The 27476-nt window shown below is 37.3% G+C and overlaps 1 protein-coding gene across 3 annotated transcripts in view; it reads right to left on the bottom strand.

Moving 5' to 3' along the window:
- col17a1.L (collagen, type XVII, alpha 1 L homeolog) overlaps nucleotides 1-27476 on the bottom strand; it is a 50388-nt gene that overhangs the window by 13234 nt on the left and 9678 nt on the right. The window contains exons 3-40 of one of the 3 annotated variants that reach the window (XM_018225218.2): nucleotides 27221-27271; nucleotides 24996-25097; nucleotides 24238-24378; nucleotides 24068-24115; nucleotides 23499-23534; nucleotides 22927-22974; nucleotides 22596-22733; nucleotides 22171-22320; nucleotides 22003-22074; nucleotides 21471-21551; nucleotides 21312-21380; nucleotides 19557-19724; nucleotides 19079-19159; nucleotides 18929-18967; nucleotides 18094-18276; nucleotides 17258-17497; nucleotides 15938-15976; nucleotides 15745-15771; nucleotides 14723-14749; nucleotides 14009-14071; nucleotides 13755-13859; nucleotides 13321-13383; nucleotides 11895-11930; nucleotides 11214-11267; nucleotides 11045-11080; nucleotides 10858-10893; nucleotides 9779-9841; nucleotides 9034-9069; nucleotides 7105-7176; nucleotides 5443-5469; nucleotides 5130-5165; nucleotides 3917-3952; nucleotides 2830-2907; nucleotides 2562-2597; nucleotides 2396-2455; nucleotides 2200-2280; nucleotides 862-939; nucleotides 566-637 (exon numbers count right to left, since the gene is read on the bottom strand). In XM_018225218.2, the coding sequence (XP_018080707.1) occupies nucleotides 566-637; nucleotides 862-939; nucleotides 2200-2280; nucleotides 2396-2455; nucleotides 2562-2597; nucleotides 2830-2907; nucleotides 3917-3952; nucleotides 5130-5165; nucleotides 5443-5469; nucleotides 7105-7176; nucleotides 9034-9069; nucleotides 9779-9841; nucleotides 10858-10893; nucleotides 11045-11080; nucleotides 11214-11267; nucleotides 11895-11930; nucleotides 13321-13383; nucleotides 13755-13859; nucleotides 14009-14071; nucleotides 14723-14749; nucleotides 15745-15771; nucleotides 15938-15976; nucleotides 17258-17497; nucleotides 18094-18276; nucleotides 18929-18967; nucleotides 19079-19159; nucleotides 19557-19724; nucleotides 21312-21380; nucleotides 21471-21551; nucleotides 22003-22074; nucleotides 22171-22320; nucleotides 22596-22733; nucleotides 22927-22974; nucleotides 23499-23534; nucleotides 24068-24115; nucleotides 24238-24378; nucleotides 24996-25097; nucleotides 27221-27271 (2808 nt within the window). The remainder of the gene's footprint in view (nucleotides 1-565; nucleotides 638-861; nucleotides 940-2199; nucleotides 2281-2395; nucleotides 2456-2561; nucleotides 2598-2829; nucleotides 2908-3916; nucleotides 3953-5129; nucleotides 5166-5442; nucleotides 5470-7104; nucleotides 7177-9033; nucleotides 9070-9778; nucleotides 9842-10857; nucleotides 10894-11044; nucleotides 11081-11213; nucleotides 11268-11894; nucleotides 11931-13320; nucleotides 13384-13754; nucleotides 13860-14008; nucleotides 14072-14722; nucleotides 14750-15744; nucleotides 15772-15937; nucleotides 15977-17257; nucleotides 17498-18093; nucleotides 18277-18928; nucleotides 18968-19078; nucleotides 19160-19556; nucleotides 19725-21311; nucleotides 21381-21470; nucleotides 21552-22002; nucleotides 22075-22170; nucleotides 22321-22595; nucleotides 22734-22926; nucleotides 22975-23498; nucleotides 23535-24067; nucleotides 24116-24237; nucleotides 24379-24995; nucleotides 25098-27220; nucleotides 27272-27476) is intronic. The other 2 variants (XM_018225219.2, XM_018225220.2) reach the window with 2 other exon arrangements.

The raw sequence follows: 27476 nt of genomic DNA, 5'->3' as shown, positions 1-27476 counted from the left end.
CAGCCAGTTTTTATTTTTACACTGGCCTGTTCCTTTAAGATCCCAACATATTCCTATCAACTTCTATTAACAAAGAACACTGTGTAGCTATATACTTTGTCCTATATGCTGTAGTGCTGTAGTGGCAACATAGTTAATATCTGATCTCTTAGAACCTATAAAACTCCAATGCCATTTAAAGTCAGTAGGGATATTCCCATAGATTAGCAGGGAGGTAGAGAGTAGGAAAGACTGAAATTTCTCTATGCAGTGGAAGCATGTGTTAATTTTATTGTCTCTCTCTCTCTCTCATGTTATATTTTAAGTAGTGCCTTCATTTTCCAAAATAATTGTATAGGTTGTATAATATAGACTGGTATGTAAGGTGGTTGATATATACATTTGGGTATATACAGTATATAATTTTTGTAAACCAACCATGGTGGCTTTGCCCAGGATGCCACCATAATCATTGTTATCATCAATATATTGTGAGAGCTTAGATAAAATTATTATCCTAAAATAGCAGAGACCTTAATTTAACTGCAACTAAAAATACTGTGGCCTAAATGTAATATATAATTACCTGATGTTGGAACAAATGATCCAGGAGGTCCTGGAGGACCCATGGGACCTGGGGGACCTTCTTTTCCATCTCCTAATAAATACAAAACAGAATACATAGAAAACTTAAAGCATATGTTACAGAACCAGACATTGAAGACAATTACCTATGTGCATCAAAGGATATGTTTATGACATGGTGAAAGTCTTTATGTATTCCCTTAATATACTCTGAAAACATCTAGTCACATCTACAACTTTGGAACATAGTTCAATTGAATGTAATCTATGTTCAGTAACTTGAAGTCAAGAACCTACCCGGCAAGCCTGGAGGACCGATAGGTCCTGGGGGACCTTGCACGCCTGCTTGTCCTGGTGGCCCTTGAATTGAAGGACCTGGAAAGTATACAATGGACATTCAGAGAAAATACTCATCCATTAGAATGGGAAGGCGTAAGTTCAGATTTACTATAGGTTAATTTGTTTTCAAAATGCATGTTTTCACCCCATTGACTAAGCATTATTTGGTTATTCCCTGTGTTTTTTGATAGAGATATAAGACAGGTTATCCAAAGTGTGCAGTCAGTTGGGTACTGCTAAGCTACACTCCCAGCTTCATTTGACAGTACTCAAGTTATATATATAGAAGTATGTACTGTATACAACTGTATCTGTATTAGGCCTGTAATATCAGAACTGGAAAAACCCAACATCCTTTGGCAGTTGTCAGGGTTTTCAGACAGCTGGAGTTCAAATAAAGCTAGGAGCCTTCATACCAAACATTGCTGATATAAGAGGTCATCTGACGCCATTGGTCAACAGGTATCTTTTCTTCTAAACTTTTACAACTCAATTGTCTATTTACATTGACAAAAATACTACCATTTTTCCTTTCATTTACAGCTTGAGCTTGATCATGTGTCCATAGTCACATGGTGCCAATACCCATGTTTTCTAATGCAGTGGGATCATGGGAAAGGCTGCTCACAAGGATATTCTAATTCAAATTCATTTTGAAATAACTTCCTTAAAAAGGTTATGCACAAAATTAACTTTGAGTAGCTGTACTATGCTTTTTGTATAAATTGACATTTAAGGGGTTATTTATCAAAGGTCGAATTTTATTTTACCGGATTCGAGTTTTAGAGAGTATCTTTTAGTCAAAACACGATTTTTCGAGTAAAAAAAAAATAAATCGAATTTTTCGGGATTTATTATACTCTGAAACTGGAAATAGTTTGAATACGAAAATACACCATCTAAAACGATCATGTAAAAGTCAATGGCAGTGGTCCCTTGAACCATTGAAGATGTGTTCATAATGTTCACAATATTTTTTGGTGGCTTTCCCTCGAAAACTCCATTAATTAGAGTAATTCGAAGTAATTCAAGTTTTCGTGGTTTTCACCCTAAATTCACTGATTCTAGTTTTTTCCATTCTAGTTTTTTCAAAAACGTAGAAACCATTCGAGTTGAGTTCATTCAAGATATAAAAACCTCCCAAGGCTCTAAAATTTGATAAATAAATTCTGCCTTTTCCAGCCTTACATTAAAATGCTATCTTTTTGTCAAGATCACAAAATTCTAGAAGATTATTTTAAAGTGGTCTGCTATGCTAGTTATATAGTTGGTCAATTACCAGATATTTTCACTTACCTGCCACACCAGGTGTGCCAGGAGGACCAGGGGGACCAGGTTGGCCTGGGGGTCCTGGAAGTGTTTGTTGTGCAACTGAACCTGTATGGGAGGGGTGAAAATCTTGTTTATTTTGGTTTTCTGCATTCCATATTCTGTATTGTCTTTACAATAGGTTGACTTGTTCTTTACTCTTTTCTAAGATCTATATACTCACTTTCTGGCCTGGTGTACACAATGCCTGGATCTCCTGGCTCCCCTTGAGCTCCCTTGGCACCTAGTAATTATATGAGAATAAATGATGAACAATAAATACAGTAAACAACAGAACAAAGGACAAGACAGGCCAAATCAAACATTTTGTTTATATAAATGTCTTATACCTGATTGTCCTGGAAGACCAGCTGGCCCAACTGGACCTGGTTAATAAGAATTACAGATGTAAAACAAAATGTCTACTGTATATATTGATTTAGCTCCTTTTATGTTCAAAATCACATTATGACATCACACAATATATAACTACCCCCAGACTTTCTTAGGCTATATCAATAAAACTACTCTTCTCATTTCCTTAATAAACATGAATCAGCATTGTAATTAATTAATATGCCTCAACAGTATTATTTACATTTAGATTTATCTACATACCTGGTACACCTGGTGGTCCTGGTGGTCCAACCGATCCCGATGGTCCGGGAGGTCCAGGAAGAGAATATGTATTACCCTCTGAAATCAAGAAAAAGTGCACAATAAATATATGGGAGCGGTGCTGATTAGGGATCATCATAAACAAAGCTGCTTGAGTTCTGCATGGCTGGGAAGTAAGGCGGGGGCTCCCCCTGCTGTTCATAAGTATGATTGTTTCCCTGCTCAGCAGTTAGGGACCATCTGACAATTCCTATCCACAGCAGTAAATGAAGGGAGAATTTCACTGCATACAGTCAGGTTTCTTATAAAAACGGTGCACATTTTTTAATTAAAGTACATTGGAGATAGGTTTATTTTTCATTAAAGAAAGTAGAAATGACCAAAGTGAGAATCTCAACTCTTGAATTATTAGTCCATTCACTTGTTGGTTCTGGGAAACATTTGAAATGAAGGGTTATCTCTTTATGCCATCATTTTTAAGCGTGGAAAGAAATATTTGGATACTTTATTGCCTGCAATTAACCGCATAATGCAAAGATGATTGGCTAGGAGAAACATTATAAACCTTAAAGGGGTGGTTCGCCTTTAAGATAACTTTTAGTATGTTATAGAATGGCCAATTCTAAGTAACGTTTCAATCGGTATTTCGTTTATTATTTTTAAAAGTTTTATAATTATTTGCCTTTTTCTTCTGACTCTTTGCAGCTTATAAATGGGTGTCGCTGACCCCTTCTGAAAACAAATGCTCTGTAAGGCTAGACATGTATTGTTATTGTTAATTTTTATTACTCATCTTTTTATTTGGGCCTCTCCTATTTGTATTCCAGTCTCTTATTCAAATCAATGCATGATGGCTAGGGTGATTTGGACCCTAGCTACCAGATTGCTTAAAATACAAATAGAAGCGTTGCTGAATAAAAAGCTAAATAACTCAAAAACCCTAAATAATAAAAAAATCTAAAAAAATTGCAAATTGTCTCAGAATATTACTCTCTACATCATTATAAAAGTTATCTCAAAGGTTAACAACTCCTTTAATGGTCTTTCTTCAGTACTAGTACAGCCACAAGTAAACTGCACTACATACCTTGAGAAATAACTCTGCCAGGCTCTCCAGGATCACCTGCAAGGTAAGATTGAGTCACAATTTTAGGAAAGGAAGATATTGGTGTTCTACAAAACTTTATTCATAAGAGGAAGAACAGAAGGTAATCTATATATATATATATATATATATATTTAGTTTACTCATGGGTCAGTTAAGGAAAGGTTTAGTGTCTTTGAACAAGGCCTAGTTTTTGAATTACCAGATCATTGGGCACATTTATCAAGGGTCAAATTTCGAGGGTTAATAAACCCTCGATTCGACCCTCGAAGTTAAATCCTTCTAATTCGAATATCGAATTCGAAGGATTTAGCGCAAATGCTTTGATCGAACGATCAAAGTAAAAATCGTACGATCCAACGATAAAATCCTTTGAATCGAATGATTTGAACGATTTTAATCGATCAATCGAAGGATTTTTATTCGATAAAAAAAAATGTTAGAAAAGTGCTGGGGAAGATCCCCATAGGCTAACATTGAACCTCAGTAGGTTTAAAGAGGCGAAGTATGTAGTCAAAGTATTTTTTAAAGAGACAGTACTTCGTCTATGGAATGGTCGAATAGTTAAACGATTTTTACTTTCGATTCGATTGAATTTGACCCATTCGATGGTTAAAGTACCCAAAAAAATACTTCGAAATTCAAATTGTTTTTCATTCGAATCCTTCACTCGAGCTTAGTAAATCTGCCCCCAAATGTAAAAATAAACAAAGAATGCTGCCAGCAGATCTGTCCTCAAAAAGAAATTATAAATTTTAATGGAAGGACTGGGGTCTATGTATCAATACAAACATGTGATGTGGTTGCAAACATGCTTTCCTTCTACACCAGTACAGCTAACCAGCAACAACCAATTAGATTATTTTAATTTTTTTTTAAACATAATTAGACCAATAATAAGTACAGTCATTAGTAACTATCATTAGTGAACTGGGTCCATCTTACAAAATAATTCTTACAACATTTTAAGTGCCCCTTGCAACAATTTGTAGGTTATTAGTAACGGCGACAGCCAGCGAATTTTCACGGCGGTTTGCAAATTTATTCGCCAATGGCGAATCGCAGGAATTCGCCACAAATTCACGCCTGCAGAATAAATTTGCCCATCACTATAGGTTATAGAACACTATCAGTTGCCTGGGATTACATATTAGCCTTTGAAATATTGAAAAAAATATTATAGATTCTTATTTACCTTTAGCTCCTCCTCTGCCTGGCGTGCCAGGGGGACCTAAAATGATCAAATAATATGATTGGTTATTGGAAATCCAGACAAAATGCACTTTCTGACCCAATACAGTTATGCATCCCAATGAAAAACATACTTGCAGTTGTGTCTATGGATATCTGTAAAGAATAATGTATATCTATACATCTATCTACTGTATATATATAATATATATATCTTACTGGTGTGGCATTGCCATATAGCTGGAAACTCATGTGTTCTCACTGTTATGTTTAAACATTTGGGCCAACATTTAGGTTTTTAAGAATAAATAAATTACCTGGTGGGCCTTGTGCTCCAGGAAGTCCTAGAAAAGAGGATTAATTTATTCATGTATGTTAATGAATAAATAAATAAATATCAAACAGATAATTACAGGCAGTGTAACCTATGCAGCATATATTGAAAACTCTGCAAAAAGTAATTAAATTGAAAAGAAACAGACAATTATGTTGTATTTTATTCAAATGTTCCATAAAATCAAGATATAACTGTATCACCAAGACCTATTTTAATTGTGGCTCGTCCCCTCTTGCATAAAAAATGCACTGGCATATTGTTTTATTGCAGAGCAGTGCCATGTTTTATTTCTTCCCAATTTTCACTTGTTCACTGATTAAAGCCAGGGGCATGTTATTAATAGTAAGATCACCAAAGGTATTGTACTTTTCATGCTCCCCCATCCAGAATGCTGCAAATTATACTGGTAAGAATATAAAAACATGGTGAAATGGTGCCATGATTCATTCTTCTTTAAGGTAGGCCAGAAGGGTCCCGTGTCATGAAGAATATAGATAAATGTACAAAAGGACATAATATACATAACATAATAATTCATAGATTATGAACATCAGAGATCTATAGCCAGAAGCCCTATGTCCAAAGACTGCAGGGCAAAGCTAGGAGTTGTAAAGCCCTATAAGTCTATGAAGTGATGAAGCATGCCATCCAAAGATGTCAACAGAGCCCTTGAGAAGTTTGTGGGTCAAAAATATAATTCTAAAGGCCACATCTGGCATTCAGGTCTCCAAATGTTTAGCCACGATGTAAAGGGTTTATAAAGAGAGGAAGATTGCAAGCTCAAAAGGAAAAAAACCATTTATTGAACTCAAAAGCTTACAAAAAATAAATAAACCAAGCATTAGCCCTAAGCATTTCGACCAATTAAGGTCTTCATCAGGGGAAAAAACAAAATAAATAAGTAAAAGAAAAAGGGCTGCCTTTTGGGGAGTTTGTGTAGGATTGCGCCTCACTTTAATGTGAATGAGCATGCTCCCTTTGAACCTTTTGTAACGATGTAAAGGATTGTCCTAAGAGTTATAACAGATCTGTTCCGGCCAAATAACTACAATTCTTTTACTATTTAGCAAAAAATCTATTCCCATAGCCAAACTGAATTGTATAGGGCAGGGGTCCCCAACTTTTTTTTTTTTACCGTGAACCACTTTTAAATGTAATAAAAGTTGGAGAGCAACATAAACATGCAAAAAGTCCCAAAATATGGGATGTGATTGCCAATTGGTAACCCTATGTAGATTTGCAGCCTACAGTTGGCTCTATTTGTTAAACCTGTTTTTTACGCACAAAAAAACTTGCCTTTAAACCAGGAATTCAAAAATAAGCACCTGCTTAGAGGCCACTTGGAGCAACATCCAAGGGGTCAGAGAGCAACGTTTTTCTCACAAGCGACTTGTTGGGGATCACTGGTATAGGCCACGTAGAACTTTTTTATATCTTTTTTTGGCTGCTGATGTGTCCATTAGAAAGCAAAAATATAACTGGTTTTGTAGACTATTATCAGTAACAAAAATTGCAATATGCTTATTACTGATAAACATTTATTTACATTTTATAAAAAACAAATTATATAAAAAAAAAATTTTTTCTATAAAATGAGGTCTTGACGGTGCTCATTCTGATTTTATATGCTGCTGCATCTTACCTGGAAGGCCAGGATCTCCTGAGGGTCCAGGGGGTCCTCTTGGTCCTGGTAGCCCAAGGAGTCCTTGTTCACCTAAAAGAGAGACATACATTTATAAAACACCATGGGATTTATTTACATTGTATTGGCTAAATACAATATCATCAACAGTATAATATTGGCTAAAAATATCCAGATTCCTTTAGGTAGTGTCTGATATAAAAAATAAAGTGGGTTTATAGCAGGTCTCTTAAATTAGCCAAAGATTTAGAAAGTTTCTGATGGTCAGGTTGGCTGCACCAGTGACCACAATTTATATAAGAACTGTATTTTTGCAGCTTTGAGGCCCACATTTAGAATTTAGAAAATAAATTTTTAAACAGGGGATGATCTGAAATTGAAGTGAAGTCATATTCAATATATATTTGTACAAGAACAAGCACCGCAGCTGGGCAGAAGGGAGGGGTTTGTTTATACAGAGGTATTCTCATTGGTTTTGTTTTGATTGTACTCTTTGGTTTTACTTTCAGTTTCAGGCTTTCCTGTACCACAGTACAGCACACAATCATGAGTGTTCATGGAGGTACATTCCTGTGATTTTCAAATTCAAGTTTTTCTCAAAATTGGGTTACAAAAAAATAGCCTGATTGAATGAGATTAGGGTTTTTTCAAGACTGTCATTTTTTTCCTGTCGTTACCTTATTACAAAAAAACTCCAACCAGAAAAACTTGATGGTGTTTATTAGTGGGAAAAATACTCTTGTTTAAAGGAACAGTAACACCAAAAAATAAAAACGTTCAAGGGCCAGGGCACATGCTGTTATTTCAGGAGATTAGTCGCCCAGCAACAAATTTCCTCTTCTTCGGATGACTAATCTCCCCGAACTGCCTTTCCGCCGGCTAGAATGTAAATTGCCGGCGGGATGGCAGTCTGATTGCTTCGTTGAATTTTCGTTGTTCAGGGAACTTTGAAAAACTAAGCGCTCCGAGTGTCATCCCGTTGGCGATTTCGATTCTAGCCGAAGGTAGTTCTGGGAGATTAGTCGCCTGAAGCGATTTGTGGCTGGGCGACTAATCTCCCGAAATAGCAGCGTGTACCCTGGCCCTTAAAGTAATGAAAATATAATGTAGTGTTGTGCTGCACTGGTACAACTGGTGTGTTCGCTTCAGGAACATTACTACAGTTTATATATACAAGCTGCTGTGATGTTTTCCTAGTACAGGGCAACAGTACATTAAATTGCCATTTTATTGAATTGAAGCACTTTAATTTTTTTGAAGTTACTGCTCCTTTAAACAGTTTTTTTGCATATTCCCCCCAAATATTTTAATACATAGGCCCGCCAATGTCATGTGATAACTAAAGTTGACTATTTTTTTTAAACATGACATTTTTTTAATTTGCAAATTGGGATTAAGTTATGTAATCAGCCAAATCATCCGAATTTGTCTGGAATTTGGATTAGGTACCTCTCTTCTATCTATACAGGCTCATATTCACCTTAACTTATCAACAAAGTGATATATTCATTTTATAAATAAATAAATGTATATGAAGGGGCAGATTTATAAAAGGTCAAATTGAAAATTCAAATTTTTAAATTCGAATTTCGAGTTTATTTTAGTGTAAATCGATTAGGGAATAGTCCAAATTGGATTAGAGTTTAAAAACAATTTGAATTTTCGAAATTTATTTAAAAATTAATCAAATTTTTTTTTATTCGGGTGAATAGGATCTACCTGCAAACTTGAATCAAATTCATTTCGAATTTGATTCGAGTTTGCAGGTAGATCCTATTCACCCAAATATAAAAAATTTGATTTTTTTTTTTTTTTTAAATAAAATGCGGTTATTTATGGGAGTTGATGGGAGTTTTAAGAAACTCCCATAAACTCGAAATTCAACCTTTGATAAATCTGCCCCTAAATCTTCATTCATTATATACTTACCTCTTTGGCCTTGGAGTCCATCTGGGCCTGATGGACCTATAAAGAAGAATCAAATAAATCAACACACAGCACATTAATACAATTTGTATTTGCTCTTGATTTTCCATCATTCTTCTTTGTGTCCTGGCTTGGATCCCTGGCCCCAACAGGCATGCAACATTTAAAAAATCTGCTAAAAATCTAGAAATGGTTCATCATATTCTCAGAATTGTATTTGTATGTGTGCACCAGAAGGGAATCTGACATATACAAATAGTATGGATGAACAGGGAGTGGGAAAGTAATTAAAATCAAGCTGTTTAGGATCTTCAGTTGACTCTTCCATTGCCCAGCCCAGCACTGCATTTTGTCGCTATACTGATTTCTATAAATCAGTATAGAGACAAAAAAAATATTTCTATAAATCAGTATAGAGACAAAAAAACATATTTCTATAAATCTATACCAAGTAGCATGAAGTAGACAAATGAGTCTTATTTTTCTAGAGTCTATAGGGCCACTGGAAAGCCATAGTCAGAAATAACTGTTGGTGGCGGGTTATGTTAGAGACCGGCATGGGTCTACTCTAATATGAACTGTAGATCCGCTACCCAGTGCAACTTCTTTATTTGTTACCCTGCTGACTTCCATAAATAAAACTGGATGACCAGAAATGACAAAAACCCTGGACTGAGGCTGAGAAGCCTGTTTTGAGAACCCCAAAATGAACTGCAACCTACAGAATTTACAGAATAGAATCTCTCACCTGCTGATCCCTTAGGCCCGGGCTCTCCAGTAAGACCTTGTAACCCTCTTGGTCCAGATTCCCCTGTGAATCAAAAAAAACAGAATAATGACTATAATGAAATGATTAAAAATAGGTTCAGCTTACTCTATGAGCCAAAGAACCCAACACACCATAAATTACGAGAAATTTCAACAAATTAATTGGATAGATGGACATCTATTTACTCCCTAGGAAATATCAGCTATAGAAACTGGCCAGCACTACACCATGCCAATTGTTTGGTCTATCATAAGAGTCTACCTATTGAATCACTAGAGCATTAGCCTAGTCCTGTGCCTACTGACTATGCCTTGCCTTGTGCACTTTTTCATCTTCAATTTGTACCTGTATGTTAGCCTCCCATCCACTTAGACTGTAAGCTCTACGGGACAGGGACCTCCTTCCCACTGTGTCTCTAACCACTTATCACTTAATCTCTTTGTCCTGATATGATTCTGTATATATTTATTACGGGATATGTCTTTCCCGTGTATATTTTTATACATATATTGTAGTTTTATACAGCGCTAAAGTTATATATACATACAAAAAGGATCAAATTAAGGTGTTTAAATTTCTATTTTTTGTACATTGACTTGGGTACAGTTAATTTTTACTCATATGAAAATTGTAAGATGAATATGTTCTTATTTATAAAGCACAGTGAGAAAATGTGTATGATTTCCCTAATTAAACCTTAAGTAAACATGTGCCTTTGTGATAAAAATCGTATTCTTCTATGTTTCTGCTGAGATTAGGGATGCACCGAATCCACTATTTTGGACTCGGCTGAACCCCCGAATCCTTCGCAAAAGATTCGGCCGAATACCAAATCCAAATCCTAATTTGCATATGCAAATTAGGGATGGGAAAGGGAAATTTTTTTTACTTCCTTGTTTTGTGACAAAAAGTCTCACGAATCTGAATCCTGCTGAAAAAGGCAGAATCCTGAACAGAATCCTGGATTCGGTGCATCCCTAGTTGAGAGAACACAGCTTCTTTCATACCGGTGTATTTGTATTAATTATAAGAAATTAGCACTTGGCATTAAAACTGACCTGTAAGGCCTCGGGATCCCATATCACCTTGGTCACCTTAAAACAAGCACAATATTGTTCAGTATAAAATAAAGTGAAATACTATATACATACTACTAGTGTCAAAAATTGTCTTTAGAAATGATGATCTCAGACTAAACATTCATCAGAAATATTTATGAACAGACAGAAATCCCATTGGCCATACCTTTAACTCCAGGTGGCCCGGCAGCTCCTTTGTCACCTTAATAAAATGCATAAAAAATAAATACAATACATATACAGGTTATACATTTTATAATATGGTATATACAATTGTATAGTTGTTCCACATCCTTCAGTTCCAGTTAATTTTACTACTGGCCATTAAGTCATACCTTTAGGCCCTGGCAACCCTACTTCGCCTCGGAAACCTTGAATTCCAGGTGTACCTATGTAAAAAAAAAAAGTATATTAACAGAATAAATTGGAAACATTCCTTGTCCATCTCTTTGGTCATTGGACATTTTATATTCTATTGCCAACCAAGCGTAAAAGCCAACAATTCTGTAAACCAGGAAGGAAATAATAGGAACCACGGATTGTTCCACTCCTATTGCTATTATTCAACAGATACAATACTTTGCTTATATTAAATTTATCCTCAGAATCTAAGGACTCCTCAGAAATGAACCAATAAACTGTTCTCCATCTGTTACACAATATTCATGTCCTGGAACTGTTTATCACATTGTCTTTCTATGCCTCACATAATCCTATTTTATCAGAACCTAAGATAAACCTCTTCTGGATCCTTCAATTGGCAATTCATTAAGAAACGTCACATTTACGCTCAGTAGTGTAGCAATTGGAGGTATCAGCAACCTTTGTCAACACATGGGCAAAATTTTACTGGAGATAATTTAATCCCAAAACCCCTACAATACGAAGGGTGCACTGACTTAAAGAGCGACTTAGTGGGGGATCTGGTGCTAAGATTCAGGAGGATCAGGCTCCAAGAAATCTTACATAAACCACTTAATCAAACAAATGTAAGAAAGCAAAAAACGAATACAAACCTGGAACTCCTGGGGAGCCCTGAAGACCCATAGCACCTGAAGGTGGAAAAGAAATACATTAGAAATGAGAACACCATTTTGTCTGTTTTTTTTTTATATTTATTAGTTAAGTATAAGCAGGACCGCCATCAGAAATCGCAGGGCCCCATACAACAAAATTTTCTGGGCCCCACCTACAGGTCCGCCCTCCCCACCACACAGTAAAAAAACAAAAGAAATATTGGTGGCTAGGGTTCCCACATGTTAATAAAAAGAAAAAAGATATTGGTGGTCATTGCCCCCATAAAAAAACATTTGTGGCCAGGGCCCCCCCCCCCATTAAAAAATATTGGTGGCTAGGACCCCACATGAGAAAAAAAAATTGGTGGCCAAAATAGGTAGCCAGGGCCCCCCCCCCACATTATAAGAAATTTGGTGGCAAGGGCCCCTTAAACATCCATGCCTTCCCGAAGTCAGCAGCTCTCAGAAAGATGAGGGGCCCGGCTAATCAAGTAAGTGTGGCGTTGCCGGGCCCCCCTTACCCTCGGGCCCCCTACAACTCTCACCCCTTGTCCCCCCCGATGGCTGCCCTGAGTATAGGGAACATTTACGGAAGAGCACTGGGGCCAGCAAAAAACAATTCTGATGATTTATGACTTTTAAAACTCATTATTATGACTTTAAAAAATTGAAATGATGACTTTAAAAGGTCATAATTATGATTTTTAATCTCATAATTATGACTTTTAATCTTATAATTATGACTTTAAAACTCATAATTATGACTTTTAAACTCATAATTATAACTTTTAAACTCATAATTATAACTTTTAATCTCATAATTATGACTTTAAAAAAATCGAAATTATAATTTTTAATCTTATAATTATTAGGGATGCGCTGAATCCAGGATTCGGCCTTTTCCAGCAGTATTCGTATTGCATATGCAAATTAGGGGAGGGAAGTCACATAACTTTTTGTTACAAAACAAGGAAGGAAAAAATGTTTTTTCCACTTTTTACCTTCCTGTCACTAATTTGCATGTGTAAATTAGGTTACGGATTTGGTTCAGTATGCGGCCGAATCTTTTATGAAGGATTCGGGGATTCAACCGAATCCCAAATAGTCGAAATTATGTCTTTTAATCTAATAATTATGGCTTCTAAACTCATAATCATGACTTTAAAAAGTCAAAATTATGAATTTTAACATAAGGGTTTAAAAGTCATAATTTTAAAAGTCATAATTATGAGTTTAAAAATCATAATTTCCACTTTTTAAAGTTTCATAATTTCGATTTTTGAAAGTCATAATTATGAGATTAAAAATCATAATTATGAGTTGTAAAAGTGATAAATCATCAGAATTTTTTTTTTTGCTAGTCCCAGTGCTCTTCCGTAGACATTTATACAGCTAAATTGTTGTGTATATTCTTTATGGATTTTACCTTTAAGTCCCATTTGACCTGTTAAGCCTGCTGGGCCTGGTTGTCCTGGTTCACCTGATACACCTAAAGAGAGAAATATCACAGTATTTAGAGAACTGCTCCCCCTTCTATAGTAAATATGAACATTATACCATGATTATTATTTACAGACTAACATTTTATATGTATATATGGTGTGCAGTTGATTTCTTTTGATTCTATGTTGAGGTTACTCATCTTTTATTCAAGGCAACACAAGTAAAATTGCCAAAAGGACCCCATGGGTGCTACTAATTGTGACAGAAAGCAAATCCCTAAAAGGACTCAGTCAATGGACTACAACAACATGTAGGGCTCCTCCGAGACGCTAAGAACATGGATAAACTACTATAATATCGCTTTTGTTCTGTATAAACCACAAATGTAGACCTTATTTCAAATATGAAATTAATGACCTCTATCTCCTTTTTCTCCATTTCCTGGTGGGCCAGGATCACCACGAGGTCCAGGTAACCCTTCTCTTCCTCTTTGCCCAGGTGGTCCTTCCACACCAGATTCTCCTAAAAAGAGAAATTTATTAATGCTTCAAAGATTCAAAAGGAGGAGCCATTAGTCATAGGTGACAGTTGACCCTGATATCTTATGTAGTCATAAATAAGTCAAACGCAATTAAAGGGAACAATACACCCTTTAAATCAATTTTACTAACCAGCATTGCCTTTCTGTCCTTTTGGTCCTTCGATACCAGGGTGGCCAATGAGACCTGGAGCACCTATTAGAGAGAAAGTAAGAGAGAAATTTTAGAAATAGGAAAAATAATTATTTCAAAATCAGTTATAAATAATATTCATCCTATTGTCTTTACTGGAGTGCGATGTAGTGTTGTTACTGGCTGACAGTTAATTGGAAGGGGGTTTTCTGCAAATATTGGCAGTAACATGGTTCCAATAGTGGGTGATAGCAATGTAGAATGCTGGGTAATGGAAACTGCTTTGGCAGTATTCTCTACATTCTGAGTGTTTTCATTAAATTGTGGGCACAACTCACATATCAATGTTACATACAAGATGGAAAAACATGTGCAAAAGCAACTATGCAACAATATCCATTTTGCCAGTAAGCCACAATGAACAGAAACATTGGGCATTCTTTCTGTAATTTGGATCTTCATACCAAATCATGTAAACATTAAATAAACCCAATAGGCTGGCTTTGCTTCCAATAAGGATTAATTATATCTTAGCTGGGATTAAGTACAAGCTACTGTTTTATTATTTTCAGAGAAAAAGGATATCAGTTTTAAAAAGTTCGATTTTTTGGATAATATGGAGTGGGAGAGAGCCTATAACGGATCCTATACCTGTACTATACATTTATGAATATCTCAGTTATATAATGTGCCAAAGCCAAGAGTCTTGCTTACCTTGAGGTCCAGCATAGCCTCGTTCACCTATAAATAGAAGTTGAAAAAAAAGAAAAGTTTAATAGAAAAAGAGAGAGTGAGAGAGAGAGAGAGAGAGAGAGAGAGAGAGAGAAAGGAGAAAAGAGAGCATGGACTAGTACTCCAAATTAAAAAAAATATTTCTTTATTCTGGGCCATGCATTATATATATATATATATATATATATATATATATATATATATATATATATATATATATATATATATATATCCTGGAAAGAGGCGAGCACTCACATGTCTTAAGATGAAAAAAATCAGTGAAATTTATTGAAAATAAATAACTGATGTTTCGGCTAATCCTATAGCCTTTCTCACTTCGAAACATCAGTTATTTATTTTCAATAAATTTCACTCATTTTTTGCATCTTAAGACCTGTGAGTGCTCGCCTCTTTCCAGTATATCTAACTTACTTTGCTGATAGCACCCAGGCACCAAACACCTTTTTTTATGAGCAGCGCCGGATTTCTTTGTGGGCCGCCCCTAGACCGCGCGGTCCGATCAGGCGGCCGTGTGGTCCTAGCGCCCACCTACACATCCCCTTCCCAGCGCGCCGGCGAAAAACTGCCGGCCCAGCTGGTGTAATTGAATGGGGACGCACACGTCCCCATAATGCGGCTGGGCGGCATGCCGCCCCTATTTTTTGCCGCCCTAGGCCCGGGCCTATGCGGCCTTGCTGCAAATCCGGTCCTGTTTACGAGTAGTGCCAGCCCAACATGGACGCTATATATATATATATATATATATATATATATATATATATATATATATATATATATATATATATATATATATATATATATATATATAAAGACTTTACTGTCTGCCTTCTTCTTTGGCGATTATTAATTAATTGTCTTAAAATTTGTTAACATTAGTTCATTGGTTTAAAATAAAAATCCAGTAAAAGTGAACCTACTGAAACAAAATAATGAACTGATAGTTTCCCAACACTATGCAAACCAAAGATATACAGATATCTCACCTCTTTCTCCCTGCATTCCCATGTCACCTAAACAAAAAAACCATAAGAGCATTGTAAAGAGAGGACACAACATGGTTGGGTTTTCAATTTTAATGATTGTGAATACTTCCAAAATAGCTTGAGAAATATAAAGCAAGAATCATAATAAATTATAAATATTAAGTAATTAAGTAACTATTTCATCATTTTTTACCTTTTTGGCCTGATTCTCCCTTTTCACCAATGAATGTTCCTGAAAAACACAAAAAATGCAATATCATTATTAAAATGTCATTATATTTGAAATGTGACAACACTCTCAGCAGGAAACTGGTCAAGGTCCTCTCCTCCTCCTGAGTCAACCTGTGGCCCCTGTTTATAGCACCATGTATTTATGTATTGCACAGTTCTGTTTTATCAATAATCTATATTAGGGATAATGTCAGGTAATTGCTGCTTTTCAACAGCTGGGAGCAATCATTTTTATGGAAATTAGCCATGAGAGCTAAAACTCTTCCACCCAAAGGAGGGGAGATGAGTAGGTGTCACCACTGACATCCAGGGCAGCTTTAAAGTGATTGGTCACAGTAATATGAAATGCAAGCAGCCATTCACCATCTACACGACAACTTGGTGCCCCTTTTTACATTCCCGGTGAATGGTGTTTCTCACTTGCACGCAGAGTCGGATTGGGCCAGCGGAACACTGGGGAAAACCACAATGGACCCATGGCCCCCACCGACCCAGACCACACTACCACTGTATTGTCAACTTGTAGCTGGTTTTCCCTAGAGCCAATGGCACTAGCAACCAGGTTTTAATGTCAGACTTCAGTGGTATAAGAAGTAAAAAAACAAAAAACCCCACTGTTGTAGAGGAAAGAACAATTGTAACATTATTGTTGTCCAATGTGAATATAAATGTTTCTATATATGCTACACTCTAAGAGCAAGTCTTTACTTACAGGTGGTAGTTTGGCTATTATAGAGAAGTTGCTAAGTCTGATATTGATATTCTTTAGCATCACTTGTGTATTATAGAGAGGATAATGACCCCTCCTCCATTCTACAGTCTCTTTTACATTATAGAGGCCTTTATACAGGTCATATGACTATATATAACGTAGAGAGGGTCAACCTGTAATCCTCATCTGAAGGGAGATAAAGTCGCCAACATCCAGAGGGCTGCAAGTTGGAAAGAAATAGGGATGTACTGAATCTTCATGGTTTAGATTTGAATACAGACTCCTCCCCAAAAAGATTCTATCCAGTTCCAAACAGACTCAAAATCCTAATTTGCATGTTCAAATTTGTGAAAAATTAAAAAAGATGCACAATTGGGTAACAAAAAAAATGTTTTGGTTGTTTTGAGTTAAAGTCATGTGGCTTTAAAGGTTCTGGGTTGGTTCTGCTAAACACTTATTTAATTACACTGATTATTCAGCCCAGTTCAAAGCCTGCAAGAAGTCATGATATTTGTCTGATTCCTGGATTCAGTGCGACCCTACCTAATATCTCATTTAAAGAGCTCATACCTCTTTCTTGCTGCATTCTCCTTTTCATGTAGTCCCAGAAAGCTTCTTTATTCTGATCAGTAAATCCAGTGCCTAATCCTATTGTATTGCTTGATAAATCAATATCCCCTGAAGAGCCGACTGGCGCACTGCCTACTGCAGATACTCTGCCCGCCTGAAGATACTCAGCTACGACTTTACTATTGGGTTGATTCTCCTCCAGAGTCTTTACACGGGTAGTCAGATTCTTCACATCTTGCCCTGCAGTGAAACAAAAACCCCATTCAGTTTCAACAGTCCTAATTTGTACACACGTATCTAAAATCTCTATTGGGTGGCACCATATGATCCACAGAGAGATGGATCATGGTAGGTCAGTTCATCTTGTTGGGACAGCATGATGCACCTTGGGATATACATCATATTGTCTGCTAGTAAATAAAGCTCTGTCTAGTGCATTGATCCCCAACTAGTGGCTTGAAAGCAACGTGTAACTCTCCAACTCCTTGGATATTGCTCCCAGTGGCCTCAAAGCAGGTGCTTATTTTTTGAATTCTTGGCTTAAAGACAAGTTTGCCAGTCCATATAGGGGCTACTTAATATCCAATCACAGCATTATATGGCAACCCCATGTACTTTTGTTCATGTGTTGGTTCTCAAAACTCTTTTTACATTTGAATATGGCTCATGGGTAAAAAAAAGGATGAGGACCCATGATCTGCAGAAGAGGGTTTCTTCATATAAACCACCTTCATTTGATAACAGAAAAGTACTAATGTAGCTGACACAACTTATGAGAAAATATTGTATTGTTATTATCTCAATGTGATGGGTGCAGGAGTGGCTCTATTACTTACACAGAGATAGGAGCCCAAAAAGTAGTCCGAGGAGGAAGAGTAATCCAAGGAGCAAACCGAGCGCCCACATCCACCACTTGCAGCAGGAGGCACATGGTCCGCACACAGCGTCTGTACCCCCATCTCCTTCTCTCCCATCCTGGTAACTGCCACCAGCTTTCAGTCCATCGACTCGTTGTATCTCTGGAATGAGACCAAAAAGAGCACAATAACCTTCTATATTCTAATAATGACGTGATAATGAGGGGTAGCAGTTCTGTAAAAGAGGTCACAATTCCACCCCCATTCATATAAATCATATGAAACTGTCCTTATCCAGACCCCAGATTCCAAGCATTCCGTATAAAAGCTCCTATACCTGTATATACATACAATACTGGCAATGTACAAGACTTTTGACCATTGGTTATGGATAATACGCCCTTGAGCCTCTTTGTATTATGTTTATAAGTAATACCCAAAGCCAAATGTACTACAGGTATGGGAACTGCTATCCAGAATGATATAGGGACCTGGGGGTTGTTGGATATTGTAATATGGCTCTTCATACCTTAACTCTACTAGAAAATCATAAAAACATAAAATAAACCCAATAGGCTGATTTTTCTTCCAATGAGGATTAATTATATCTTAGTTGGGATCAAGTACAAGCTACTGTTTTATTATTACATTTTAAAAACTTGGTTAATTTGGATAAAATGGAGTCTATAAGAGATGCCATTTTTGTAATTTAGAGCTTTCTGGATAACAGGTGTCTGGATAATGAATCTCATACCTGTATATTGAATGATACAAGTTCAAAAAAGAGATTTTTTTCCTTATTAAGTTCACTTACCTGCATACGTGGCTTTGTCCTTTGTTACTTTTAATCCTCCTAAACAGAAGTGACATATGAATATGTAATTCTATAAAAGTACATGTGTATGTATCAATACACATACTGTACATACTTCTGTGAATTATACACATATATATATATATTTACCATTCACTTCAGTTTTGTACGAGGCCTCTGTACTAGTAAAAGCATGTTTTTCTTTTTTTAATGAATCCTCTCCATAGGAGCCTGTGAAACCAATGAATGTCTATTTAGAATATTACTGTCTTTTTTTAAAAATCTAAAAAATAAAATTGAGTGCAAACTCTGTCAGTGACATAAGAACCATATGGAAATATTCTGTGTATCTGTGGTATCTGATATTCATCATCCCTGTGTCTCATTACCATTACTCATTGGATTCATATAATTACGTTTGCACAATGTCTAGTTAAACCATAGCAGCCAATCAAATGTTGGCTTTTTTAATAGGCCCCTTGCAGATCGGTTAAGTTACCAGACCTAGTGCAGATGTAGCAAATGTTCATGATATGGAATACATATAGGATAAAGGTTGAAAACATCCAAATATAAATCCCTTGTGAATAAATATGTTACTTGATGGGGACCGTGGGGGCAAATGTACCTGAAACTCCTCCATTAGAGGCTGTAAACACTTTGCCAGAGTCCTTCGACGTGATCAGGACATCTCCTTCCTTCTTGCTAGGGCCCTTTTCTTTCTCCAGCAGGAGGAACTTGAAGTCCTTGAAGTCCTTGCCCAGGATATCATCACTTTGGGTTTTGGTGCTAGTAACTAAAAGAATCAAGGATTAGAAATCCATGAATGCTGCTTGTTCCTGACCTTTCACGCTGAGCTTTTATAGAAATGCAGAATATTTATATAAATATCATTAGAATGGTTTGCAGAGGGTTGGTTGCACCCTCTCAATAAATTTGCTAATCCATACATTGTTTGTGATAGGAAGTGAGATAGTGAGATAGAAGTTTGCGTCTGCTGACAGATTATGTTTATTGGGCAGTGTATGAGGGCCCTCTGACGAGCTACCCCATAGTTATCTGGGCGAAAGCCAGCCAGATGTTTATCGGGCGAGATGTTGATCCTGACGGATCGAGAACTGCATCTGTTCATTGATGCGGACCTCGATCCGACTGCCCATATTCTTCTCATTGTGATCGGAACGTTGGGCCCTGGGGCCCATGATCGGATCAGCCAATATTGCCCACCTCAAGGTCATCAAGGAGAGATACACTCGTTTGGCGATGTCTCCGAATGTGCGGATCTCGCTATATATGGCCAGCTTTTGAAAGGTGATGCCGCTTCTGCCCTGGATAAGAAGTGACCCAGATGTGCCTTAGGGTGATACCTGTCTTAGAAGGTATTTTACTATACAGGGACTATTAAAGTTGTTGTTCACCTTTGCGTTCACTTATAGTATGATGTAGAGAGTGATATTCTGATATAATTTGCAATTGGTTTTCATTTTGTATTATTTGGGGTTTTGAGTTATTTAGCTTTTTTTTTTATAACTCTTTATTTAAGTTGTTTTATGATTTTTACACACAAATAATAAGTAAGACAAAATAGGAAACATAAGAAAACAGAAAAAAACACATAGGAAAAAGAAAAAATTATACACTTGAGAACCTGAAGTATGCAAGGTTGTGGATATGATTGACTAAATACAATGAAATATCACAGCGTCATAAGGTTTCACAAGGTGCAGACCCACTCTACATCAAAGTTTGGAGTGTGGTATCTGGGTGAACCAGTCAAAGAGTGATATTGATTTAGGAGGTGTAGGCCTAAAGTATCGCAGAAAAATTTAAATGGGGAGGACTTAGCTGCAAATAAGCCCTAATCGAGGGTTATTTAGCTTATATATTCAGCAGCTCTCCAGTTTGCAATTTCAGCAGTCTGGTTGCCAGGGTCCAAATTACCTAGGCAACCATGTACTGATTTGAATAAGAGGCTGGATTATTTATAGGAGAGGACCTAAAGAAAAAAGACGAGTAATGAGAAGTAGGAATAACTATACATTTGTAGCTTTACAGAGCATTTGTTTTTAGATGGGGTCAGTGACCCCCATTTGAAAGCTGGAAAGAGTCAGAAGAAAAAGGCAAAATTATAAAAAAAATGAAGACCAATTGAAAATTTGCTCATAATAGGCCATTCTATAACATACTTAAAGTTAACTTACAGATAAACCACCACTTTGAATGCATATACACTAAATAGAAATGCTTATCGTCCCTTGCCCCCTGCTCATAGAGAAGTACTCATGTACACGTCTTTCTTGACTTGCAGGTCTATTCATATACTATGTAATGTGTGTGTGTTTGTATATAAGGCTAGCCAATATTATTATTATAAAGGATTTACCAGCTGAAGTTGTCACAGTACTTCCTTGTCCACCTGAGCTGTGTGAGATGTTTTTCTGCACACCATATCCTTAAGGAAAAAGGAACAGTATTTAAAGTGAATTGTTTGGTTGCTCACACAAGCCGCTGAAATAATATTCAGGCCATTCCGCACACTAACCTGAAGAGGTGGATGCTGCCACACTGCTAATAATAGGGCCTGGTGCTTGCATTGGGGCAAGGTTGTTCTGAACGCCGAATACTGTAAATAGTCATATAAGAGATGTATTATAATAGGTAGTACACCACACACATAAATCTGGTTTTTTTTCATACTAGAGTACAATAAGGAGCATAAATGCATGACCTAAATCAAATATAACTGCAAGAACTGCAGCTGATACCATTCATTTATGTGATTCTGAACCAAATGACGGATAGTTTCTAGATTTATAAAATAAAATGACAGTTCAATCTTCAGTTTAAAGAAAATTTGCCAACAGAACCTCAGGATCAGGATGCTGATGTTGGAAAAGTATTGCTTATATTGTTGCTATATAAAATGAGTTAATGATATCTCAACCTAACTTTTTTTCACACATCATGCTGTGAGTCGCTGGCAGATTTGTCCTCCTCTGTATGGCTGAATCCAGCAATATGCACTATTAACATAAATGGTGATAAAGCAATACAAATCTGGCTACAGACATTACCTGCAGAGGATGAGGAATACCCAGAATTTAGTGAGGGAGAGCTAGGAGCCAGGTTATTGGGAGCACCAAACACTAAAAAAAATGTAAAGAAAATTAAAGCAACGTTCACAGCAAAATAAAAAAAAAAAATACAGAAGGGCAGATACAGGCTTTTACAGATAAGACTACCTGATCCGTTGGAGGCAGCATTCATCATAGAAGAACTGTAGCCCATATTGTTTTGGTAACCTGCCATCGAGGAACCCACTGGAAGTGTGGAAGTCCACATATAGGACGGGAGAGCAGAATCCAGTATGGTGGTATCATAGGAGCCGGCAACTGGTTTACAAAAGGAAAGAAAATGACTGATATTGCTTCAGATTATTCTTTGTAGATCTTGGATTAACTATAAATTGTAAAAAGGCATGAGTCTGTATAAACGCCTAAACTCAAGATAAACTCCTTACACATGGACGCTTGCAATAAGTTCAAATCCAGGCAGGGCACTATCTCTATGGAGATCTCAAAAGTGGAAGGGCAAACTGGACGCTATACTGGATTTTTAATTTGTATTTGAATTACAGGAACCCTGGGGTGTAGCATTGAGACTGTACCTGACTGGGAGCTTTCTGTGACGATCTTGGTTTCCACTGTGGCTTTTTTAGGAATGGGGAGAGTATTTGTTGGAGATCTAGTGGGACTGACACTGGTGGAACGTTTTAGTAACTTCTTCACATCATCGAGTTCTGTCCCTGCAAAGCAAAAGAAGAGAAATAATGTACATTTTGCTGTTTATTTTACCTCGCAAGCTGCTCTCATAATATCAGATTAAGGCAATTCAAGCACAGACTGATATAATGAGATGAGATGGCTCTATTCACAGAGGCTTGCAATCTAAAGGAAACAATGGTTGGTAGAGAAGATATAGAGTATAGAGTTACTTACATCTAGTGGAGGGAGAAGCACTCTGGAGGCGAGTACGGATTTCAGTCTCTGTAAGAGCGCAACATTCAAGATCAGAATACTTTTAATAACTATGGATTATATATTTGACTCACAAAGATAAATGAAATTAAATTTAAGAAAGCACAACTTTTCACAGCAGCTTTGGGGTTTTTTCAATCCTGTATGAGACAGCACACAGTAGTAAATAATTACTTTCATATGCTAAATATAAAAAATACACTAAGGTCCTATGTTCAATTCGAGCAATGGCCCTCATGGGGGTTGTAATTTCCCCCCTATCTGTACATGGTTTTACTCCATGTGTTATTTACTACCACACTCCTGGATCAATATATTCAGAAACTAAAGGCTGGACAATTTGGCCCGTATTGAAAATGACCCTTATGTGAATATTGAGTGGCAATGTGATAGGAGAAAATAGTTACAGTAAATATTGTCTGCTAAGGGCTATATAATATTTCAATTCCCCAAATTATATAAATACTATTTAGCTTTCCATTAGAAGTCAGTATGATGCCCAATTCATCAATAATATATAGCAATGTACTCACCCCTGCTCTGTGTACGCCCTCTGCTGGAGGAAGATGCTGTAAAAGAATAAACTGATTCTAAAAATTGCTGATGGAAGGGACTATATCAATATATATATATTATATATATATATATAATACCCAAAAGCCATGAATATCTTGTAAATTATATCCTTATAAACGGTGAGTTCTGATCTCATTTCTGTCACATGACTCTCTGAAACTTGTGTATTATAATAAATAAAGTACCCCTAGTTGTAAAATATGAGGATATTAGAAGCTACCTCGGAGTTCCATGACCTGTATAAAAACACTCGGTCTTCGGTAACTTATAATATCCTTATGTTTTACAAGAGGGGGTACTTTATTCACGATATATATATATATATATATATATATATATATATATATATATATATATATATACACACAAAACAACCTATATTTGTTATCACTAGGGAATGCTATTTTATTGCAGTCTGGGTAGAATGACTTCTTAATAATAGGAGAAAAACCCAACTCAGAAATAAAGCATATGTCATATTGAACCGAGACCTCCCCCAAAATTAAAACAAAATACGTAACCATACCCATTTCTTTTCTAGTGTATTCCGGTGAAGAATTTCCACTGGAGCTTCCTGGAAGGGAAAATATTTTTCTTTTCATTTCTATTAAAAAACGTAGTGTCAGCCAGGACGTGGCATGTAACTAGTCAACCCACGGATACACTACAATAGTTAATGCATCCCCCCTCCCATACCTTCATATGCTCCTTGGCGAGTTGTGGAGGAGACGTAGGCTTTCCTCTCAAAGGTTGTGTTTGGGGAAATGGAGAGCGTGGAATTTGGGGAATGGGGATATTTGGATCCAGATGTGCTGGTCAGTCTTGTACCTCCCCCTGCTATAAAATTATAAATAATATGTCAAAACTTTAGGAAAGGCTTAAATTAAGGATATACATGAAGTCACTCACAGGACACAAGTTACTAGAAACACTCTTGTTCTTCTTCATCATCATCTATCTATCTATCTATCTATCTATCTATCTATCTATCTATCTATCTATCTATCTATCAATTAATCATCTGTCTGTCTATCATCTGTACAGTAGTGATGTGTGGGTAGAGAAAACTGGACCTGCACCAGACCCACACCTTACTCAACCCAAACCCGCCTGCACCCGCCTCCTCCCCTCCATATATAGACCGCACCTCCCCGACGATGATGTCACAAAAGGGGAGTGGGGGAGAGTATAAAAAAGAATGCCGTAAGCAGGAAGTCTAAGGTCAGGGGCAGGAAGAGCAGAAAGAAAAGCTCAAACCCTCCCAAGATCTGCAAAGCTCATGCTGAGGTCGGCCTATACCCGCCCAACCGGCAGGTCCCACGGGTATATCGCCCGGCCCACACATCACTACTATACAGTGTATATGGCAACACCGTTTATGAGAAAATTCACACAGTGTCTCTGGAGGAATAGCTCTTTGTTTTCTTTTATATATTGAATATACAGGAACTTACCTGAAGAAACATAACTGCTGCTGCTCTGTACTATAGTCTTTTTTTCCACTCCGCCCCCTCCAACCTGGGAGGAAATTTTGGATCCACTAGAGTTTGCCCCTTCTGTTGAGAGACAAATGGAGAATATTTTGCATTTAGTATAAATCAAGAGGGGAGGGGTATTGGCTGGATAAGGGAACATTTCTTTTTAATTATAGTTTGACATCCGTGGTGGGCAAATTATTTGAAGGCTTGTTAAGGGATCACATTCAAAATGTTGTCCTAATGAATGGCATTATGAGCTGCAATCAGCATGGCTTTATGAAGGATAGGTCATGTCAGACAAATCTGATTGCTTTTTATGATGAGGTAAGTAAGATGCTTGACAGTGGGGGGGGGGGGCAGTAGATGTGATCTATTTGGATTTTGCCAGAGCGTTTGATACTGTGCCCCACAAACGACTGCTTTCTAAACTAAGGTCTGTTGGGCTTAATGAAGTCGTTTGCACGTGGATAGGAAACTGGCTACAGGATCGGGTACAGAGGGTGGTTGTTAATGGGACATTCTCTACTTGGAGTAAGGTTCTTAGTGGGGTTCCTCTGGGCTCAGTATTGGGTCCACTTTTATTTAACTTGTTCATTATGACTTAGGGGAGGGTATTGTAAGTAATGTATCAGTGTTATCCAGCCCAATTAATTCCATCCAGGATGTGGCAACCTTGCAACAGGATCTTGACAAACTGGCAATCTGGGCAGCTAAGTGGCAAATGAGATTCAATGTTGATAAATGTAAAGTCATGCACCTGGGATGTAAAAATATCCAAGCCACTTATACCCTTAATGGGACTGCACTAGGCAAATCCATTATGGAAAAGGACCTTGTAGATAATAAGCTTGGCTGTAGCAAGCAATGCCAGTCAGGAGCTTCAAGGGCAAATAAGGTCTTGAGCTGTATTAAAAGGGGCATTGATTCCCGGGAGGAGGGGGTCATTCTTCCACTGTACAGAGCACTGGTAAGGTCCCATCTAGAATATGCCGTACAGTTTTGGTCTCCATCTATCAGATGGGTTATTATTGAATTAGAGAGGGTACAGAGAAGGGCAACTAAGCTGGTAAAAGCTATGGAAAATCTTAGCTATGAGGAAAAACTGGCCAAGGGGATCCAGGGTCGGACTGGACATGGGGGGGCCCACCGGGTAACTATACTCCGGACCCCCCGTGCGCATGCGCGAACGTCTCGGCGCATGAAAGCGTGCATGCGCGAACGGGTCGCCGCACGCCAGCGCGCATGCGCGAAAGTCTCTGCGCACGCTGGTGTGTATGCAAACGCCGGTGCGCATGCGCGAACACCAAAGCGCATGCGATACCGGCGCAACAATTAATTTTTATTTGGGTGCCAGAACATTGGGGGAGGGGGCTGGGCCGGCGGGGGCCCATGAAGGCCGGGGTCCACCGGGTATTTTCCCGGTTTCCCGCCGGCCCAGTCCGACGCTGTGGGGATCTTCACGCTGGAGAAGAGGCGCTTAAGATGTAATATGATGACTATGTATAAATATATAAGGGGATCATATAATAATCTCTCTAATGCTTTATTTCCCAGTAGGTCTTTCCAGCTGACACGAGGTCACCCATTCCGATTAGAAGAAAAGAGGTTCCGCCTAAATATTCAGAAGGGGTTTTTTACAGTGAGAGCTGTGAATATGTGGAATTCTCTCCCTGAATCAGTTGTACAGGCTGATACATTAGATAGCTTTAAGAAGGGGTTGGATGGTGTTTAGCAAGTGAGGGAATACAGGGTTATGGGAGATAGCTCATAGTACAAGTTGATCCAGGGACTGGTCCGATTGCCATTTTGGAGTCAGGAAGGATTTTTTCCCCTCTGAGGCAAATTGGAGAGGCTTCAAATGGTTTTTTTTTGCCTTCCTCTGGATCAACTGGCAGTTAGGCACGTTTTATTTAGACATAAAAGGTTGAACTTGATAGACGTGTGTCTTTTTTCAATCAAACTTACTACAGTATATGTTACTATTTTAATTATACTTGACATAAGTTCATGGACCATATCTGATGGGTAAGTTGAAAAAGGAAAGGGTGAATGTAAATAAATGAAAGTAAAAAGAACATGAATAGTTTGCACCTGTTTGCACTCATTTGCTAACCATATGAGTAAAGAATAGGTGTGAGATAATTCATAAAAGCAAAAAAAATATATTGCCATTGTGCTGCTTAAGATTGTCACAGACTTACTTGGCGGTAATGATACGAGTCTTGATGAGGATGTTACTGTTTCTGTATAGGCTGGAAATCAAGACACTTTTATTAGAAGTATATTGCATGCAAGAAATAAAATAAAAGACAGATGCTGGCACACCACTAGGTGGAGCAACAATCCTAAAATGTTAATTACTAGTATAGACTATCTTTTTTTTTGCCTAGGAAAAGTGATTCATGGACAAACAGCCTATAATGGTGTTACCTAGAACATTGAGTAGGCAAGCTTTAG

The sequence above is a fragment of the Xenopus laevis genome, chromosome 7L (genome assembly GCF_017654675.1).
Source record: "Xenopus laevis strain J_2021 chromosome 7L, Xenopus_laevis_v10.1, whole genome shotgun sequence".
Lineage (NCBI taxonomy): Eukaryota > Metazoa > Chordata > Amphibia > Anura > Pipidae > Xenopus > Xenopus laevis.
The sequence above is the reverse complement of the archived record's forward strand: the minus strand, read 5'-3'. Positions and strand labels throughout refer to the sequence as shown.